The 19,232-nt window shown below is 40.8% G+C and overlaps 1 protein-coding gene across 1 annotated transcript in view; it reads left to right on the forward strand.

The window, feature by feature from the left end:
* Positions 1–19,232, forward strand: part of LOC124787694 (carnitine O-palmitoyltransferase 1, liver isoform-like) — a 142,010-nt gene that overhangs the window by 73,831 nt on the left and 48,947 nt on the right. The window contains exons 2-3 of the mRNA XM_047254526.1: positions 10,237–10,374; positions 17,132–17,268. Of these exons, the coding sequence (XP_047110482.1) occupies positions 10,255–10,374; positions 17,132–17,268 (257 nt within the window). The 5' untranslated portion in view covers positions 10,237–10,254. The remainder of the gene's footprint in view (positions 1–10,236; positions 10,375–17,131; positions 17,269–19,232) is intronic.

Raw genomic sequence — 19,232 nt, forward strand, 5'->3', positions numbered from 1 at the left:
AACATTGAATCATATATGGGCTTGTATATAGCAGCAGTACTTTTCGCCGAGAAAAGGAATACAATATAAACTATCTTTCTAGCAGAAATTTCCATCTTTTTTTGTATGAACGTTGCAAATCACGATCTCTCGTAATATTTACAACAGCTGTAATCGTCTAAATAGCTTCTGTTCCTTCAGACATACTTATGTGTATGAAGGACATTGTAGTCAGAGATACAGATACTGTATAAATGCAGACATTGTAATAACCAATTATATTAAAAATCACATTCAACTTATCTTACACATGAAATGTGTCAGAATGTGCGGCACTTCTTGAGTTACTCACATACACCTGCCAGTAGCAAGACTGAAACGTCACTGTTCTTGCCGTGGTGAATCATGAAGTAGCCTACAACAAAACTGACGCAAATGATAGAGATATGACATTTTTCGTGAACGTTGTGACAATTAACACGTATCTTTTAGTGACATAAACTAAAAATTACCTAGCCGGCCGCGGTGGTCTAGCGGTTCTGGCGCTGCAGTCCGGAACCGCGGGACTGCTACGGTCGCAGGTTCGAATCCTGCCTCGGGCATGGATGTGTGTGATGTCCTTAGGTTAGTCAGGTTTAAGTAGTTCTAAGTTCTAGGGGACTGGTGAACTCAGCTGTTGAGTCCCATAGTGCTCAGAGCCATTTGAACCATTTTTTAAAAATGACTGTTTTTTGATTTCTGCCTATTTTCGTGCCAGGGTCCGATATGATTTTTCATTTCTGTATTCACTAGAATACGTCAATAACATAACAACGAATTTAATTTATGGAGCTACATCTCATGTCACAAGTGAGTAGTAGTCACATAAGAATGAATACGGTGCCACAGTTCACGAAGAAATGCGTACGCTATCCTCCTATAACTCGCAAAGAAAAGAAGGGTTCTTAGATGAGTGTTTATTTGCTGCCGACGACGAAGTCATTGGTAGCGAATGAATTTTTACGTGCTAAAAGACTTTAAAATATTTTATTCTTTATGTCAGACAGATGTAAAAAATATACATAAAACGCAAAAATATTTTGTTTCAGTATTACAAAGCTATAAATACTTATGTTCGAAAATCTCTCACCAATAATGCTGACGCATTGATGGACTGAAACAATTTGCTGTTGCACTTAACCAGGAAAACTTTCTACAGGTTTTCCATCACAAACGAATATCTCTTGCTTTGGAACACTGTACGATACTGGGAGAAGGACCTGTCAGCATCACATGATGACAGTCTTGCATACTTCGTCAAAGGAAAGTCACTCGCACACACATTTTCAGTTTCGCCAAAGCCCACTCCTCCTTCGAAAACCTTGGTAATTTTACACATAGTATGAAAGCCACCATTTTTTTGAACACACTTTTAAATATCTGTTCAATAGCTTCCACTTTCGGACCTTTGAGTGAGTTATTTTCTCAATGTCGTAGACTTTATTAACTCTCTCAGTTAATAACAAGTTCATTGATGTTTCTAAGTTTTTGACAGAATGAAACAAAAAATTCAAATTTTGCAGATATGTAAAGAATTTTTCAATGTACTGTCGTTGAATAAGTTCTGAAGAATTTCAGATGTAGAAGCGTCAGCCTTTATCAATCAGCGATTTAAATTTTTAAAAATTGTTTGCATAATACACTGCTGCTTTCAACCAAGTCCCTTAGCGGAAAACTATGGGTCTAGGTGGAACTACGAGATCTGAAGTTTTTGCTCTAGACGAATCAGTTCCTGTTGGTGCTTTCACAAACGCCTTTTTGCCATTTTAGATCAATTTGCACACTTTAGGATCCAATGTACGCATCTGCTCATGTAGTCTGTGTGAACCATGTACCATACAAGATATGTATATTATGTGTGGGAAGCTTTAGGGAGGCCTTTGGCTGCCTTCTTCGTATATGTGGAGTAGCATCCGTTAGGAAGAGTAAAACACTATCAAATTACACTTCATTCCGCCATAACAACTCAAGAATTCATTCAATAAGCTAGTCATTGTTACGTGATTTGATGCTGATATTTCTTTACATGCTAATAGAAAACACAGCTTAGAAAGTATTTTATCATTTTCTAGCACACTTATCACATTTCCCACTTTCCTATCGCTAGATTCTGGTGATTCAACAATGCTCACCTATTTTTTTTCATATTCTGCTCCAAACTTTCTTAGCATTTCTTCGTAACAGGCGGGCAAATGCAGTTTTCTTAATGTGTTTCAAAATTTGTGCCTTTCCTAAGAAAATTTCTGAGCCCCGAACTACTCAGTTTGTGTAAAAGAATATCACACAAAAGAGAAGTGTTGCATAAATCTGCGTAATATATGGAACTTTCGAAACTAGGGTATGTAAAGAGGAAGCTGCTGCACCACAAAGAACTTGTCTATAAATTTAGCGTGGAGCTACTATTCTTTGTTCACTATCTGCTAAATTCCGCAAGGCCCGATATCGCTGGTCTGCATTTACTGACATCCCACATTTTTGAGGGAACGGAATTCTTTCCTCACTTGCAAAGAAGCCATTAGATTCAGCAGCATATTGTTGCAAACGAGAGCAAAACTTGACTCTGCTTTCGAGATTATATCGCCAATCTCTTCACTTAAGATACCGAACTGCATGAACGCTCTACTTTAAACAAGAAGAGGGCAATGACTGAAGACCGTTGTGTACATTGTGTCAGCCGCCCACATCATAAATGAGGGATTCCCCTTTCAGATAGCGAGGCAGTACGTGTAGTGGAGGTCACTCACTACTCAATACATATACGAATGAAGTTCATTCAAACTGCATTCTCATAATATGACAATGCACGAGATTTTCTTTTGCATTTAAAAATTATAATAAACAAAAGTCATAAATTATGGGTTTTTAGCAACATTATTTAAAATATTTATTTACATAAAATATTACATGAATATGTATTTTATGTGAAATAGAATATCATATACGATTGAAGTGTGCTAGTTCGGGAATTTCTGTCTCAGTTACAGTTTTTCACCTTTAAGCAAGAAATTTTTATTTACGTAAAACTTCGTTCTCTAGTCGTTAGAAACTCACCTCGAACTCGCAAGAATGAGTGAATCGGCCTAGTCCTTTTATAGGAGTCATTCCAGCATTCGATTGAAATGGTTTAGGGAACTTAAACCTAGACGACTTGTTGCTGATTGGTCATTTACCTGAAGCTTATACCTCGATTGCGCTTACAGTGAGACTAAGAAAAAGGCATACAATGTAAAAAGGCACGTATTGCCTATCACACATATACGGACTGGGGGAGAAAACAACATAATAGAAAGATAAGAGCAGGGTAGAGGGTGTGGAATCTAGCAGAATTTGCGAAACAAACATTGGCCGCAAATGCACTGTTGTGAAACTATGTCCAGAAAACGACAACCAATCAGCGTCAAGCACGCAGTGGTGTGTGCATTTAAACTAAGTTATCCCTTCTAATGCCTGTTACTCTAATGTCAGCAGTTACTGACTAAAATAGCTGCAGATAATGGTTTCAGTGAACACACATCCATGGATTGCTACGATAGACGTGAATTCTCTGTGACCGTTAAACCACCTACCCTAACCGTTCTGCGATTACATTGTTTTGTCAAAATAATAAGTTGTACTGCAGAAACAGCGCTGCAGTAATATAGTCTATAGTGGTACTGTAAGGTGCAATTCCGTTGAACAGATATATAATTCGCATATATCTGAATTTTTGCTAGTGTACGGGGAGGACGAGTGAACTTTTAATGTAATGAGTAATGTAGATCAGTAAGCAGAAACTTGGTCAGACAGAACTGCACAGCAGCTGACCCAAACACTTTCACTAACTGGACAAATATCCGTAAGCTCGTTGCTGATTGGGTACTGTAATAGGACCACAATTCCACAACGGTTCATTTCCGATTTCTTGTTATTCGGAAACTTTTGCTCGAGTCTAAATACCCTACCTTGCTCCGTCCTTATCGTCACGTTGCTTTTCTCCACCCTGCATAAATTGAAGCAACTGCCAATGAGAATCAGTTCTTGAAAAGCTTCACGCTCAGCTTAAGACTATCTGAAAAGATTTTGGTAGCGGGAAATATTGTCTTAAATAAGAAGTAACATTGTAAAATGAAATTTTCAGATCACTGTTTATTGTAAAACACGTGGTACATCGTCACTATGTACCGAGCGGACAGCGTCAGACTGAACACGATTCGCAGGTACTTGAAATCGATTGTTTTCAGGCCCTCACTCGTCTCTCTGATTAGACACTAATCGAGGGACTCTGATGTCGTACAAATAAAAAACTCTATCTGTTTCAGTTGGTTTACTTATTTCAGCAGATGGTAGATTTACTCGGAATCAATTATTGGCAGACCCAGATTAATCCTCAGCTGAAATGGAAATGTGAAATCAATCGAAATTCGGGTCGCCAGACTCTGACCCATGCGGCAGGTTTAAGCTTCTCACTAGTTCTGTACTGCTGACAAATGCGGTGTAACAGTGTGATTACATTCAGAAAGATTCCGAGTTGGTACCTCTAGACTAGAATATGTAATATACCGCTTCCAGCGGGTTTTCTAGCAACATGCGTCGAGTGTCACTCTAGACAAAACATGATAATTCAATAATAGGTCCAAATTAACGCAAAGCATCACACATAAAATTTTCATAGTGACAAATGTATTTTATTGGCTTGATTTAGACCCAGTAAAGTTTGTATCGTTCATGCGTCACCACATCCAGCTAGATAATGTCTCGGCAGAGTAATCTGAACCTTTGCCCGCTGAGGACGTGTACACTCGCCAAACCGCAACAGTCACCTAGAAAGTGAGAAATGACTCGGGCACAATTCTACACCTACACTCAGAAACGTGACTCCGAATTCTTATATACTTTCCATATTTCAAATGTAACTTAGTTGATCAATAAGGGTCTCTGACTACCTACTTCGGAAATACAGTTCGAAACACCTGCTTCAGCACAGCTTGCCTGCTACATGCGAGTATCGCTGGTCAATTTTACGAATCCCAAACTGCTCCACGAAATTTGTTTTAACGTTTTGCCCTTTAAACCCTAGTGATAGAATCCGAGCATTTCCATTGGCCATTTCTTACTTCCACCAATAATACTCTCCAGTACAGATCTACTCCTACCAGATCTTTTCAAAGTTAATGTCCGAGAGGTTGTGGAAAAACACCTGTCACAATGAGGAAGTCACTAGCCCTTTAGCTATCATAGTAAGCCCCGACGACAACCCACTTAGAAGGGTTACAGAAATCTCAACTATAGTTGAGGACATAGGTTGGAAGGGTTACTCTGAGATGAAGAGGTTGGAACAGGAGAGAAATTCGTGCCGGGCAGCATCAAATCCGTCTGAAGACTAATGACTCAAAATAAATAAATAAATTTCAACCCATTATGTCTACGCTGCACAAAAGCCCGCACCACTCAATATCCGGAACAGACTCTAGCATCGAAATAGCCAAGGACTAGCCGATGGGTGGAGGCAGGAATGGTATGTTACCAGTGAGATTGGGTTCCCAGTCGATCGTTGTCGAGATCTGTGGCCCCTCTGGTTCTTATACCCGTGTCAAGCGAACAGAACACTCCTTCGCCTGCCGGTGTCGAGACGGCTGACGAGTGGTCCGGCCGCAACACTTGCGCCAGGTAACGACCGGTGCTGGTAGCAGCGAGTGTCGCAAGTGCGCTGACATCAGTTGGCCGGCGGCGCGGAGGCGATCGGCGAGGCAGCGCACGCCTCGGCTGAGCAGCGGCCCGTCCTTGTGCCTTGCCACTGGGCCACTTCTGGTGGTTGCCAGGGGCACGGCGGGCGAAAGTCGGTGACATATGCGCGCTTCAGGCGCCGGCGGTTGCCGTAACACGCTAAACACGTCCGCTGCGCACAGTGGAGCATCACAACTGCTACTGGCGGGGTGACAGCACCTTAAGGAACAAAACCGCTGTTCGATTATCGGTTTCTTTTTAAACTTTTTCCTGGACTCTGGGCTAATCTCTCGGCTGTACGATAAAGAGTAACAGAAGTAAATAAAATGATAAAACAAGAAATGGAGGACTCCATGGTCTGAAGGCAGCTTCTGTCTCTCAACGAAGGCATCGTGAACCTGTCCTGGGCAGAGTGTGCTTGTGCGATTCAAAGGTGCCGTTACTTCGTGTGACCTCACCACAGAGACACTTCATCGGTCATGTCTGAAGAAACCACAAAAATGGTTCAAATGGCTCTGAGCACTATGCGACTTAACTTCTGAGGTCATCAGTCGCCTATAACTTAGAACTAATTAAACCTAACTAACCTAAGGACATCACACACATCCATGCCCGAGGCAGGATTCGAACCTGCGACCGTAGCGGTCACTCGGTTCCAGACTATAGCGCATAGAACCGCACGGCCACTCCGGCCGGCAAGAAACCGCAACAGGAACTGTAACGTGTCCAATATACATAAACCTTTCGTCACACAAGGATCAGCTGCACTATAGTATTGTTCGCTGACGGATGCCGTTGTGTACAGGGAAGTTCAAAATGGCTCTGACCACTATGGGATTTACCATCTGGAGTCATCAGTCCCATAGAACTTAGAACTACTTAAACATAACTAACCTAAGGACTTCACACACATCCATGCCCGAGGCAGGATTCGAACCTGCGACCGTAGCAGCAGCGCGGTTCCGGACTGAAGTGCCTAGAACCGCTCGGCTACAGAAGCCGGCGTACTGGGAAGTAGCCTCATGGGACGATCGAAATGAACTCCAGAAAGCCTCAGACTAAATTTCCAGTGCCTGTAATGAATGACAGCTCTCTTTAAACGTGGTAAATGCAGCATAATGCCGTTAACAACGAGAAAGCATTGAGCATGTTACAGCGCATAAATATTTAGGCGTAATACTAAGAAGACATACGAAATGGGGCGATCACGTAGAACAAGTGTCAGGAAAGGCGAATGAAAGACTTGGTTATGTTGCAAGGGTTTTGGAAAAATGCAGTGCATCAGTAAAGGAAATGGCATACAAGACGCTAGTGCGACAGATTCTATAGTGTTGTTCCAGTGTTTGCAGTCCTAATCTAGTAGACATGACAACGAACATTGCAAGAATTCAGAGACGCGCTGCTACGATCGTAACTATTCGGCATAAATCATACGAAAGTGTAACGGTTTTTCCCGAGAATCTGAAAGTGCAGTCCTTGGAAGAAAGACGACTTGGTTCTCGCGAAACTCTGTTGCTTACATTTAGACAACCTATGTTCGAAGATGACTGTGTGACCATTCTGGCAGCAACATATATCTCACTTAAGAATAAAGAGAAAAATAGTAAGAGAGATTATGGCGCATATAGACGCACGTAGACTGTCGGTTTTCCCTCGCTGAGTTCTCGAATGTGATAGGAAACAAAATTAATAACATTGGACCGTTGTAACCTCCGCCATGCACTGTACAGTGGCTTGCGCAGAATATGTATAGACGTAGATACTAGATATAAATGTAATACGTACTTTCATATGAGTTCCTGAAGATGTTATATTAAGAAATGAGACTGTATACTGAAACAAATAAACACACTCTGAACTACAACTACAGGGCTTGGACAAAAATACGGAAACATAGCGAGAAATTCATCCTTGAAGATAAGTGCCGATACTAGCCAAGCCTGCACGTAGCGCTGTTGTGTTTGACCACGGACGGCACCTGCGCAATGTCCTCAACACGGTGCAAGTGTCAGTCATAGTCAGAACAGTGTTCTGTGCAGTTGCGAGTGAGTTAAATGAATTCGAACATCATCAAGTTGTTGGTTCTCGTATGCTGGATGCTTCCGTAACCAATGTAGCCGAAATGTCTGGTGTTTCAAGAGGAATTGTGTCGTAGATTTATACCGCGCACAGGGAAAGCGGAAGCATATCATCCGCTGACTTATAACGTGGACGAATGTCTGTTGAGTGACGGAGTCTGATTAAAGAGGACTGCGACGAAAAATAACGGGACGACGGCTGCAAAAGCTCCATAAGCAGAGAATTGTGGGAAAAGTGGAATTCCAAAACTACTCATCTGTGATGCAGATGCTTGTAATAGGGAATCGTGATGCCGAAACCATAAAACGAGTTTTGTTTTACACTGTTGTCAACTTCTGGCCGAGTTTTCACTCGAGAGTAAAACATGGTAGGGGTACGGTAATGATTTGGGCAGCCATACTGCGGTATTCCATGGTCCTCATTGTTACTCTGCATGACCGAATTACTGCCAAGGGATGATGATGTTGGCTGATCGGGTCCATTGCATACTGTAACGTTTGTTACCCAATGGTGATGCTGTCTTCCAAAAAGGCAGTACTGGTTTTTGTGAATTGTCGCATCTCTTGTGCCCACCACGTTCACCATATCTAAGTACCATTAAGCCTTTGTGAGCTACTTTGGAGAGAAAGGTACGTGATCACTATTTTGGAGGAAGAGTGATGCCAGATTCCCTTTAAAACCATGCAGGGCCTGTATTTATCCATTCCCAGACGAATGGTAGCTGTTTTCAATGCCAACGGGTTTCTTACGCCGTCTTAGGCCTGGTAGTGTGTTGTCATTTTCGTATTTCCATATTTTTGTCCACCCCCACGTACGCACATGACAGCCAAGATTCGAAACCGATGATTTTGCTTTAGGATCAAAAGCCAAATTAAAAGAGAAAATGACTACATCGTGGTTATCATAAGGCACTATCGTCCATTAGATCTGAGCAGTGAAAAAGAAACAAACAGACAAATAACAAGGAGAAGTCATCAGCTCCCGTTCCTGTCTCACTCATTCATTTACGTTTCTTTTCCCACCAATGTTACCAGTACGAATGGTAATCTTACTATTTACTACATTTATCTAAAGTACCAAAACTATCGAACGATATCTTTGTTAGAGAGAAACTATAGACACAATTCACGACCAGAAGAGGAAATGGGCCAAACGATAGCGGTAGAAGAAGTGAGTACTCTGCGCCGAACATCGCAATATGGCTTTCAGTGCACAGAGGAAAAGGCAAGCAGACAGTAATATCACTATCTTTGGTCTGAGATTCTGAATCTTATTTTGTAATTCTTTCGCTTATAAAATAAATAGTTTAACATTTGGTAAAAGCATCGAAAAGTGAAACTTCCTGGCAGATTAAAACTGTGTGCCGGACCGAGACCCGAACTCGGGTTCGTTGTCTTTCGCGGGCAAGTGCTCTACCGTCTGAGCTACCCAAGCACGACTCACGCCCCGTCCTCACCGCTTTACTTCTACCAGTACCTCGTCTTCTACCTTCCAAACTTCACAAAAGCTCTCCTGCGAACCTTGCAGTACGGCAAAGGTCCCGAGCTCAGTTGGTAGAGCTCTTGCCCGCGAAAGGCAAAGGTTCCGAGTCTCGGTCCGGCACACAGTTTTAAACTGCCAGGAAGTTTCATACCAGCGCACACTCCGCTGTAGAGTGAAAAAATCATTCTAGCATCGAAAAGTGTTTGCTATTGAGTCATAGCCTAACTGTGACATTAACATTTCTTTCATGTAACATTATTGAGCGGTCTTCGTTTACCCATTCATAAAATACAATTTATTGCTTTAAAAACATATCCCTGGCTTTCTTTACTTCACAACAAAAATTTTATAATAAATATTGAAAAAAATTGCAGTTGACTGTTGAAAGAGAACTGAAACTCAGCTTTTTTCTATCTAATCTTTTTACTTTTTTTCTTTCTACGAAAGTCACCAATAGTTCCCTTCCTGCTCTTCTTCTCACCCCTTCCCAAGCGCGGGTTCTTAGAACTGTTTCGTAACAAAAATGATCTTGTGTTTGAACAGTCGACCATTTTCCTAAAAGTATCGTTGTTTGCTTGATGTATAATTATTAATTTATCAACACAAATTTTACTGTTCACTGATTAGCAGTATTTAGCTACTAAAGGAGAATCCCTAATGTGGTTTCACTACAGAGCAGTTACAATACTAGGTATTCATGTTGTAGACTATTTTGTCCGTACTCTTACTTTAGTTATAGCTCAACTTAAAAACGCAATATCGTCCGATAATACTGATAGCTTCTACAACGCAGCTATTACAACTTTTTCGATATAACATAAAAGTTTCCCAATCATATGTGTCAGAACTCTAGTGACTTCGAGGGAAACTTTTGCATTATCATAACAGAAGTCAATATGAGCGCTCGCGAGTTATCATTCCGCAAATAAGTTTATGATCTTTTCTATTTTACAGACTTTCACTGGAATCAGGATGTCGTCGACTGATTCTCTGGGTCCACCTGCCACCTTCCTGGGCGACTACCACATGAAGTTCATTAAAAGACTGACGTCAAGCAATCTTTTACGGAGACCTCACTTCACGATCTTGAAGGTAAATCTTAGCCGTTGCACTCTGATTTTTGCATTTATCTCAATCATATTATTAGTATTCACAGATATATTTCTTTACAACAGCTTTCTTATTTGCTGTTATTTCATTTCCTAAGACCATGAAAGATTTTTTTTACTATTTACTTAAATAGCAATATGAATATGCAACGGGTAAGCGCTATGGCAATGAATAACTTTTCCTAAGTTTCTACGTTTAGAACATTCGTTAGATCCTCACTAATGACCAGCGTTTCCCCACAACAACTTTTCTTTTTTATGAACCTGTATGTAAAATTTATAATAGGAATTTCTCTGCTATAAACACTGTATTGAGATGTACTGTCGCTGTGCTGGACAGCAGGAAACGATGAGGATGACGCAGTAGTTCACTAACTAGGACCCTACTTTGGAAGAAGGCATTTAAAATGCTTTGCATGTCGTTCAGTTTGAGATTTATAGTTTAATTCTCTTTAAAAATTCTTTTATGGTGACGATCCCTTCGTCCAAGTGACGGTGATCCTTTTCCCAGTATCCACTGAGATAAATTAGCACTTCGCCTGTAAGAACACAGACTTCTGTAAGATGTCCATTCCTCGACACCAAATAATAGCAACAATGTTGTCTACTGTAGGTATTATCGGGTTTCCCTCTTCAAAATACCGGTGATGGAGGATATTATTTTTTGAAATAGTTAGCATTATCATTTGGTGTTAGCCATCGTTACACGAAGCGCAGATGTCGCCGATAGATGCAGCCTAGCAGTTTTAACACGTTTCATACTTCATTTGTCAGGCGTTTGCTCTACTGCAGGAATGCCATGCTGTTCTGTATGAATATTTTGTTGGTGTAAAATCTCAGGGCTGTGGAAAACTCGGTACGAAATAACTTTTTCTTTTTCAAATAACTTTGAGCAGGATATTACGGCAAACGAAAAAACAGTCGCTCGTTCGAGAACTAATTTAATTTAAGGAAGTTAGTTTCCCTCTAAGGCAGAGACCATAGAGGTTAGGTGAATACTTGTCGGCTCCAAAACCTGCAGATTTGTTAACTTCGTGCGAAGTCGTATTTTCACTCATCATCAAAATGTAATCAACAAACACTAAACTCTGGTAGCGTTCATAAGTGGCACTATTTTAAACCTAGATAATGCACACAAAGAGAAATAGCTGTAATCGGATGATAAGACTGTTAAATAGGTGGAACAGCTTGTAATCGGAATCAGAGCGAAGTATTGGCTGATATGTGTGGAGTCAGTCAAAAACGGACATAAGCGCAACAAAAAAAAATCAAAGAAACGAATACGAAAGGAACATTCAACAGGGATCATTCGGTCAATCAAATTGGAACATCACTCAACTGATATATGCTGAAGACATTGACTAGATCCAGGGAAGAAACAGTATTAATGAACAAGACCATCCAGACCAATTGAGCAGGTTTTGTATGCTTTAAAAAATCAGACCGTCTCGTCATTAGGTGGAATCCAGTGCAAGAAGTTTATCCCAGCCACCGAAAATGTGAAGACAAGCCTATGAAATAACCATCACGTAGAATTTGATATTTCCAAGCATTGTTCACAGCAGGCATATCACATCGGACAGAAGTCAGTGTGCGTTGATCCAAGCTGGGAATCGCGCTAGCTACATTCTCTGAAAAGTAGGTTTAGACTCCAGATGAACAAAATATTGAACCAACCAGTAATATTTTATGAATGGAAAACACTGAGTATCTCTAGAAAAATTTCTACAATTTCCTTGTTTTTGAGTGAAATGTCTTTGGTACAGAGAACGGAGAATGGTGGAACCATTACTGTCGCGAGCTGGATGAAATGTAGAACCGTCGAAACGTTGTAGTCCTGCTGAATGTAACAAATTTCTTGCATGGGTAAATCATACCAGTAAATCGATGCCAGCCGATGGGTTTTGAAATACATGATTTAGTTTCTAGTGGAGGAAATCACAAGTGAGAAAAAGAAAAAAAATGTTGAAGAGATGAAATCTTCATTGACCCGATGCTAATCGGAGCATATATGTCAGAGAGCAAGAAATATGAGAACACAGTAAAGGAGAAACATTTTAGATGCATGCGATTCCTTAAGCCTGATTGTGATACGGTTTTGATGATATACGGCACAGAAAAGGAATGACGAGTCCTGCGTTTCTTATTTTGCGTGCACGTAATTACGTGTTTAACTGAAGGAATGTCGTGACAACGGTCTGAAAAAAAAATCATTCTCAATGTTGGAAAATTACACTAATTACACGACATGTGGAAACCTTGAAGAGACAAAACGACCATTGTTTTCAGTCTATTTCACTGACTGAAAAGGGTGTTGTTGCTCTTTCTGAGAGTTTACGTTTTACGCCGCCGTTTGTAGCGACCTTTAGAATATCGCCTAGGTTGATCATAGAGCCAGTGTAGCTCTTGAAACTCAGATGAATTGGGTAGTCGTTTGCCTCGACGATGTGTTCATGCTGATACACGATTTTTACAGCTGGGTACTACAAACCGAAACGATCAGTTGTGATTGGATAGGAAGCACTGAGGTTAAGAACGTTGGTAGAGTAGCTGGAATACACGATAAGTTCAATTAAATTTGACGTCGTCAGGCTGAAGCAAGCAATCTATTTGAAACACATTCTTTTATTTACCAATTTCTGGCCTGGTAGTCTATCGATAAAGCGCGTGCCTGGAAACAAAGGTCGCGTGATCGAATTACGGTGGGACCGTGGTTCGAGCTAACATCCCGAAGATGTTCGGTCTTACATGCGGTTCCTCTTCGTCGAAATGTCTTGGCTCAAACTCGTCTAGGGGTTGAACCGCACGCGTCGCTTTACACGTCCTAAGTTAGACACTTATGACCCTTTGGTTAAACTGTCTGGCTGATGGCAAGTTTGCGAAATTGAATGCTTAATATAACATATAAAAACAGTAATAATAACGTCGGGAGCTAAATTAACGACCCATAAATGATACAGCCCACACAGTTGCGATTTTGTTAGAATAATGTTTATTCAGAAAGCAAACTAATAGCGACAGTAGTCGTATTTAGAATTAGTATTACACTATATCCATTTGATATAGTTCGACTATTCACAGTCTCATCGCGTAACACAAATCCAACACTCCACCTCGTTATTTACGCGAAAAGTTAAATGCGAAATTTTCTAAGTCGTTTCACTTCCTAGCTATCTAAAGACCCGACAGTCCGCTTTCGCGTCTCCACCAGCACTGTACCTTTGGTGTCTAGACCAGAACTGTCCACCTAGCGAGGTGGCGCAGTGGTTAGACACTGGACTCGCATTCGGGAGGACGACGGTTCAATCCCGCTTCCGGCCATCCTGATTTAGGTTTTCCGTGATTTCCCTAAATCACTCCAGGCAAATGCCGGGATGGTTCCTCTGAAAGGGCACGGCCGACTTCTTTCCCCATCCTTCCCTAATCTGATGAGACCGATGACCTCGCTGTCTGGTCTCCTTCCCCAAACAACCCAACCCAGAACTGTCCGCTTTTGCGTCTGCACCCGCACTACCGTTCTGCCCGTCCCCGACCGCGTCTCCGGCGTGCCGAACATCGTCGCTCAACTGACTAGTGCAGTTCCCTTTCCTGAAGCCGTCCATCTGATTGGTTACAGCTTATTATACATTATTTTATATTTTAACATATTTAAATAATCAAAGCTTGACCACATTCTCGTTATAAATAAAGTAACAATAATATCCATTACATAATCAACGTTAAATTCTTTTACATAAAACCAATACAATTTCCTTCCTAGCTTTGAATGCCATGGCCAGCAGCCTTGCACCAATGTGCTTTCTGATAAATAAATAAAGAACAAAAGTAACTACTATGCGCTAAACTTTACAACAAACATCCTATTACCTAATGATTCAATAAGGTGTCATGTTGTCATCGTCCTGTGTGTTTTGTGAAGAGGAAATGATGATCTGATGCTTAACTGAAAATACAGATAATTTAAATTTGCTATATCTTTTAAACAAATAAAGTTACAGAGTTGATATTTACAACCTTTGTCTTTTTAATGATGCGCTTCTATATGAAATGTCGATCGTCAAGATCGACCGAAGCGTTCAGATTTTAGCCTTCATGACTTTGTTACAAAACTTGTGAATTTCACTTTAACAGTAAATCCTAAACTATTATAGATATGATCAATATTTAAGTTTTATTGCGATCACCATGAAAATTTATGGAGGATGGTAGATTAAAATTACTGTGGCTTCAGGCGTCATTCCCTGCATTAATACAGGGTTAAATAGTTTTCATATATGTTTCCCTTTATAGCCGATCTTCGGTCCGTCATATTTAACACTGCTACATCTCCCTGGCCACAAACGGCTTTTGTTTCCCTATGACGTAGGTTCTGATCTGTCTCACTCGCACACTACAGCACTTAGGCCTCATTCAGCATAATAGACGCCTGTGAATTTTCGCACCTCGAGGCGAATCTGCGCTCTTTGTGGCACACAGTCCTGGACGACAGGGTTCGTACTGAAGGCTGACTCTTTCACCCATATATTTAAATGAGAGCGGGAAGCTCGTTAACTCACAGTGGGATGTATCAGTCTGCCTTTAACTTGACGCTGACGTTGAAAAGACGAGCCTATCCTTGGCTCGAGGTGGTGCAGTTTAGACAAAATTTGTCATTTCTGCGGTTCCTGTAAAAGAGAGAAAGATATATTACCACTCTTGTTGATTGGTCCTAGCTGGTGTAACCTGAAAAAGAGAAAGACATACTCTGTTGATGGATTAGCAAAACTTAATCCCTCAGCAGGTCAGGCCAACGCGTGGTTGGCCTGTGATGAGGTTGTTGGCCCAGTCCACGGATGAGACGGTTGCGGGAGCGTCCCGTCTTCTCGTAGAACTTCCTGGCGATGGCGTGAAACCTGTCTCGGAGAGGCAGGATCCCGGTGTCCTCGTGAAGTTGGCGCGTCGAGAAGCGCCTCGGAAGATACATAGCAGTCTTCAGGGCGCGGTTCTGTATCCGCTGCAGAGTCACAATGTGAGCATCTGCGGCTTTCCCCCAGACCACGGCCGCATACTCTAACAGTGGGCGAACCAATGTTAGGTAAAGCGTGATAGCGTGTTTCGGGGCACTGCCTTTAACTTAGCTATCACATCTCATTTATGTGAAGATTCATTGGGAACAACACGTGACTCCGATTCCATGTTATCTGTAGGTGCCCTTTCCCCAGTAGGATTACTGTAGTAGGTAACTGACACGCTAGTCGTCGAACTGGCGTCCAGTCCAAGGACTTGCACCAGACCGTTGAGGCACACGGATTGTTATTATTATTATTATTATTATTATTATTATTATTCTCAAATGCCTTGATCGCCTCTAGTGAACTTGATAACAAAATTATATACCAAATGCGATGAAGACTTTTGTGAATAAAAGACTATACCTGTACAGAAAATTAGCTAAAGAGACTACTAGAAAATATCCTGCGATGTAATCTGGAATCCAACCTAAAGCTTTTATATGAACGGAGACGTAATTAAAGGTAGATTTTCGAGACTGGAATAACCGAGCAAGGCTGTTGAGTGCTATGCTGGGCAAGGGCGATACCAAACCTGTTCTCTTAACGGCCTACTTATCGCTAGGACTAAAAAGGCTGGCGAGCAGGTAGGGAGCAAGCAAAACAGGAAAAGTGACGCGTTTGTTGTCATGCTTATCCAATCTACATCAGAGCGGTTGCGGGCCCGGTAAAGGTTAACTCTGGGTAATGTTGCTAGGTGAAAGCTATTATATCTTATGAAACGGCTGAAAAAGCTGAAAGAACAAGTTTTTACTAAGGTATCTATCACCGTTGAGCGTGTGCTTACCTATCATCCAGAAGGCGTAAATACCAGATGCTGTTAAGCGTGGGCGGTTAAAGGCGCTTCAGTCTGGAACCGCGTGACCGCTACGGTCGCAGGTTCGAATCCTGCCTCGGGCATGGATGTGTGTGATGTCCTTAGGTTAGTTAGGTTTAATTAGTTCTAAGTTCTAGGCGACTGATGACCTCAGAAGTTGAGTCGCATAGTGCTCAGAGCCACTTGTTAAGCGTGGAAGCGGATAAACATCAATCGTCTTCGCTCCACCGTGAATGCAGACGAGCAAACTGACACCTCTTGTTTCAGACCTTCACAGTGGTCGCAGCAAAAGATATTTACATGGAGCACAACCATGAGGCACACGCACTGGCTTGTACGGATATGTCGGAGTATTCTCTCTGGTACCTCAAGCCTTATGATGTTCAGGGAGTATAAAATGGAAACTTGTGAAATGTTAACCAGAAAATGCCTGTATTTCCAGGCATTAGTTGCAATGTTAACAGTTCTTTCACATTTCAGGAAACCAATGCACAAAACCTACATTAACTGAAATATCTGCTATTTGATTTCAATACTATGTCCTTAGTGACCGTAGGTAGTGTTTGGAAATTACAACGTGCTTATTTTAACAAAGCAGGTCGAAACAGTAAGAACGTACGAAAAACTTAACAGCTTAAAAATATCGTTTTTTACAGATGTATTGCATGCTCCAGAATTCAACTTGTTTTTAATATGTTTAGACGGTGGTGTAATAGTGGTGTAATAGTTATATTTTTATTTTTATTTTCTGCGTGGAACTAGAAGTTTGAGCTGAAGGAAGTATGATCGTTGTTTGCAATATCTCAAATTTATATTTGATAAATAAACTTACAGTTGATATTTTTCACAAGTTCGTTTTTTTGTCTGGTTTCCAGAACAACCTGAAGTGCAGGATTTATCCCTTTTCCTTACGAAGTGCTGTAGCTGCCTGTGCCGTCACCGTCGCCTTGTATATGTCAGATGTTGGAGTAATACCGCAGATGGTTGATGGAGCAGTCACTCATATTGAAAGGTAATGTCTACATATCTAGCATTAACTGTAGCTGTTAAGTGTTGTGGCATGTTGCATTATTGGAACATGTGCTGATGCTATAATAAAATAAATTCAGCGACAATATAAGTTACATACATCCTTTCTCGATAATAGACAGTATGTATCCGTGGAGACTCTGGGCCAATTCGTTTACATTTGTGACGTCACGTGAGCAGCTCAGTGCCTTATCCATGACACACAGGCTACACCATCCTTGTCAGTCACGTTATTACTCTTATCAATGATTTCATCAGACTTATCAATGAGGTCGTTACCATCACGCTGCAATTCATGTCCTCCCTCTTCCCCACTCCCCCCTCCCCATATCCAGTCACCACGGATATTAAAATGAGCCAGCCAGTCACAATATAGCTGTCAAATTACTTCATTCGAACTGCGTAAAAACGGCGCCAAGTACAAAGATATTTGCCTCTGAATTGCATAAAATGGTGCCATGGTCAAAGATAATTGTTAGTAAGCATGTTGATAGATACTTGCCTCTGAATTGCATAAGTTGTCTCCATTCAGCGCGCGCGCACACACACACACACACACACACACACACACACACATACACAAACACACACACACACAAACCTAAATTATGCTCCATGTTAAAAAAAAGTCGATCTAAAGTTGTTGGGCCTTGTTCAAAAAAGTATGGAACTGAATTTTTTTGGGCTCTTTGCAAAGAAGTGTAAGTACCCAAGCTTTATTATTAATGAAAGTCACAAACACACACACACTTTTTACGTTTTTCTACATTTTTCAACTCTTTAAATAATTTACAATAAAATCAATAATAATCGTAATTTTTCAGATCGTAGTAACCGGAGCCAATGTATTCACCTTATCTGGAAGCATAAAAGGTTTATGGTCCTGTGCAGATAAGCCTAGTTAGTGTTGTTTAATAGCAGAAATTACATCGTGCTTTGATTGAATAACATATCCCAGAGTTTTTTTAACTTCCGAATCCAACACACGTTGACTGTAAACATCTACGTTTAACCCATTAATAGGACAGCGTTTTACCTACTCGTTCGCTCTGCAATACGCGTCCAGACTCAGCCTCGAGCGCATAAATCTTTGCTTGTAGAGTAACGAATTCGGTAATAACTTCACCACTCAGTTCGTCATTTATTATTTCCACATATCTTATGTCCGCAAGTGGAACATACTATCCGTTATTTACAGGGAAAGCCGAAGTATCAGACCTTGTACGAATATCATTCCTGATATCCTCGTAAATGTTAGAGTTTTAACGTGATAAATTAAGCTAGTGATGTTTGTGCTGCGTAGTTTTACATGATTTGCCGGAAACTTGATTAATATATACCCGTAAAGAAAGTCAATAAGAAGGTTTTCAGAATATACAAAGTAGCAATTCCTAATGCAATGCGCATTTAAAAGAGTACATTAAGCCTGTACAATTCAGTGCCAACTAAATTTTCGTTAAAAATTACACTCCTGTGAAAAATTGATTTGGAAATTAATGTAGTTGCTCCAATCCACCTTTCCAGCTGTAGCTATTGTTGTGTCCTGCATGATTTGCACATTTTGCATGGTTTTTCTAAAGAAATTTTTATTTCTCAGTTCGAAAAAAGTTTTTTCGAAGTCATTGTTTGCTTTCATATGTTTTTGTGCATTAATTTCAGTGTAAGACTTGCTTCAAGGGACTTATATAAACGATAAAATTCTGTGAATACATTTAAAACCAATTTATGTCGAATATATTGTTTCACATTTTTGTAGTGAATAACATAGTTTTCCTTATCATACAAGGTCGAAATTAATTCATGGGTTTGGATGCTACTGCTGACGTTTATCTCGACGTAAAGGTACTCTCAAAGAAAGTTGCGAATATTCTCTGCTAATTCGAGCCACTTCTAAAATGTACCCTGTGTCAGAATCGTCTGGTATGTTTTTTCCCACATCAAAAGTTT

The sequence above is a fragment of the Schistocerca piceifrons genome, chromosome 1, assembly GCF_021461385.2.
Source record: "Schistocerca piceifrons isolate TAMUIC-IGC-003096 chromosome 1, iqSchPice1.1, whole genome shotgun sequence".
In the NCBI taxonomy this organism is placed as follows: Eukaryota; Metazoa; Arthropoda; class Insecta; order Orthoptera; family Acrididae; genus Schistocerca; species Schistocerca piceifrons.